We start from the raw sequence: 1,372 nt of genomic DNA on the forward strand, positions 1-1,372 counted from the left end.
CATTCAAACATACATACATGCATATTGCCTACAGCTTACCAAACATCTTTGGGAATACTTAAATTATTTATACAGCACGATCGAGATTTTAGAAGCAGAAAGATAGAGAGAGAGAGAAAAAGAGAAAAATAAAAAAGATGAAGTTAGATAAAACGAAAGAAAGAAAGGGGAAAAGAGGAAAGAGAGAGAGAGAGAGGAGAGAGAGGGAGAGAGAGGGAGAGAGAAAGAGAAATAAAAATAAGAAAAAACCAACAAAGTCGATTTGATATTAACTGAAGCTAATAAAATTATTGCGCCCGCCTGTCATCAAATTCCCAGCAATTTCCATTCATATCGTAATTTTCATCAGCGTCAGCAGCCACTGTAGCAGCAGCAGCTGCTGCAGCAGCATCACCACCATCATCATCAAATACCATCATCATCTGACCTGAAATAACCTCAGTGGTCTGACGGACACATCGAATTGAAGCAGACAGCTGACCAATCCTGGGCAGACTTGCTCTCTATCTACTCTTCTATTGGTCGAGAGTTTACCTGACTTTCGATCAAGGTCAAAAAATTGCATTTCCGCTTCCGGTTTGGTGAAGAAGGTTATTTCTAATTGGTCGAGATCTGATTGGGTCAGGGTCGAAGTGAGATTTCGGTTTGTGATGATATTTCCTATGTATGTGTTGGTTGGCTGTTCTTCAATGAGTGTGTATTCCAGGTAGTGGTAGCCGTTACTGCTGTGGCTACTGTGGCTGCTGTGGTTGTTGCTGTGGCTGCTGTTGTAGTTGCTGTTGTGGCTGTTGTTGTGCATATTAGTTTGTCGCTTTTTTTGTCTGTGATGTGTGTAGTTTTTGTTGATATAAATGTTGCTAATGTTGTTGTTAATGTTGTTACGGACGTCGTCGTTGTTGTTGTTGTTAATGTATTTAATGACGTCACCGTTGTTGTCGTCTTCGTCGTTGTTGTTGTTGCTTCTAATGACGTCATTGCCCTTCTTGTTGTCAATTGGTGGGTTTGCATGTTTACATCGTCTGCTCTCATAGGTAGTAGGACATCGTTGCAAGTGATGATGACGATGATTTTGATGATGATGATGATTATCATGACAATTATGATGATGATGATGATGATGGTGATGATGATGGTGATGATGATCGCAACAACAGCAGAACGTTGAATTTATGGTACAATTACGTAACGAATTTTCAAAGTTTTCTTCTTGATGGTGAGGACGACGATGATGATGATGCTGGTGAATATTATTATTGTTGTTGTTGTTTTTGTTGTTATTAATATTGTTATTATTATTATTACAGTAACTCATGTGCTGATGGTTTTGATAACACTTGATAAGAGATACGCCAAAAAGATGTTGTTGGTGTTG

General features: G+C 38.8%; 1 protein-coding gene across 1 annotated transcript in view; it reads right to left on the reverse strand.

The window, feature by feature from the left end:
- The window catches only part of HELRODRAFT_79067 (hypothetical protein), a gene marked incomplete at both ends in the record, with an annotated part of 4,716 nt that extends 3,917 nt beyond the window's left edge, over positions 1–799 (reverse strand). The window contains one exon of the mRNA XM_009018934.1: positions 428–799. Coding sequence (XP_009017182.1) covers positions 428–799 — 372 coding nt within the window. The remainder of the gene's footprint in view (positions 1–427) is intronic.
- Positions 800–1,372: the final 573 nt, after the last annotated feature.

The sequence above is a fragment of the Helobdella robusta genome (assembly GCF_000326865.2).
Source record: "Helobdella robusta unplaced genomic scaffold HELROscaffold_23, whole genome shotgun sequence".
NCBI lineage: Eukaryota > Metazoa > Annelida > Clitellata > Rhynchobdellida > Glossiphoniidae > Helobdella > Helobdella robusta.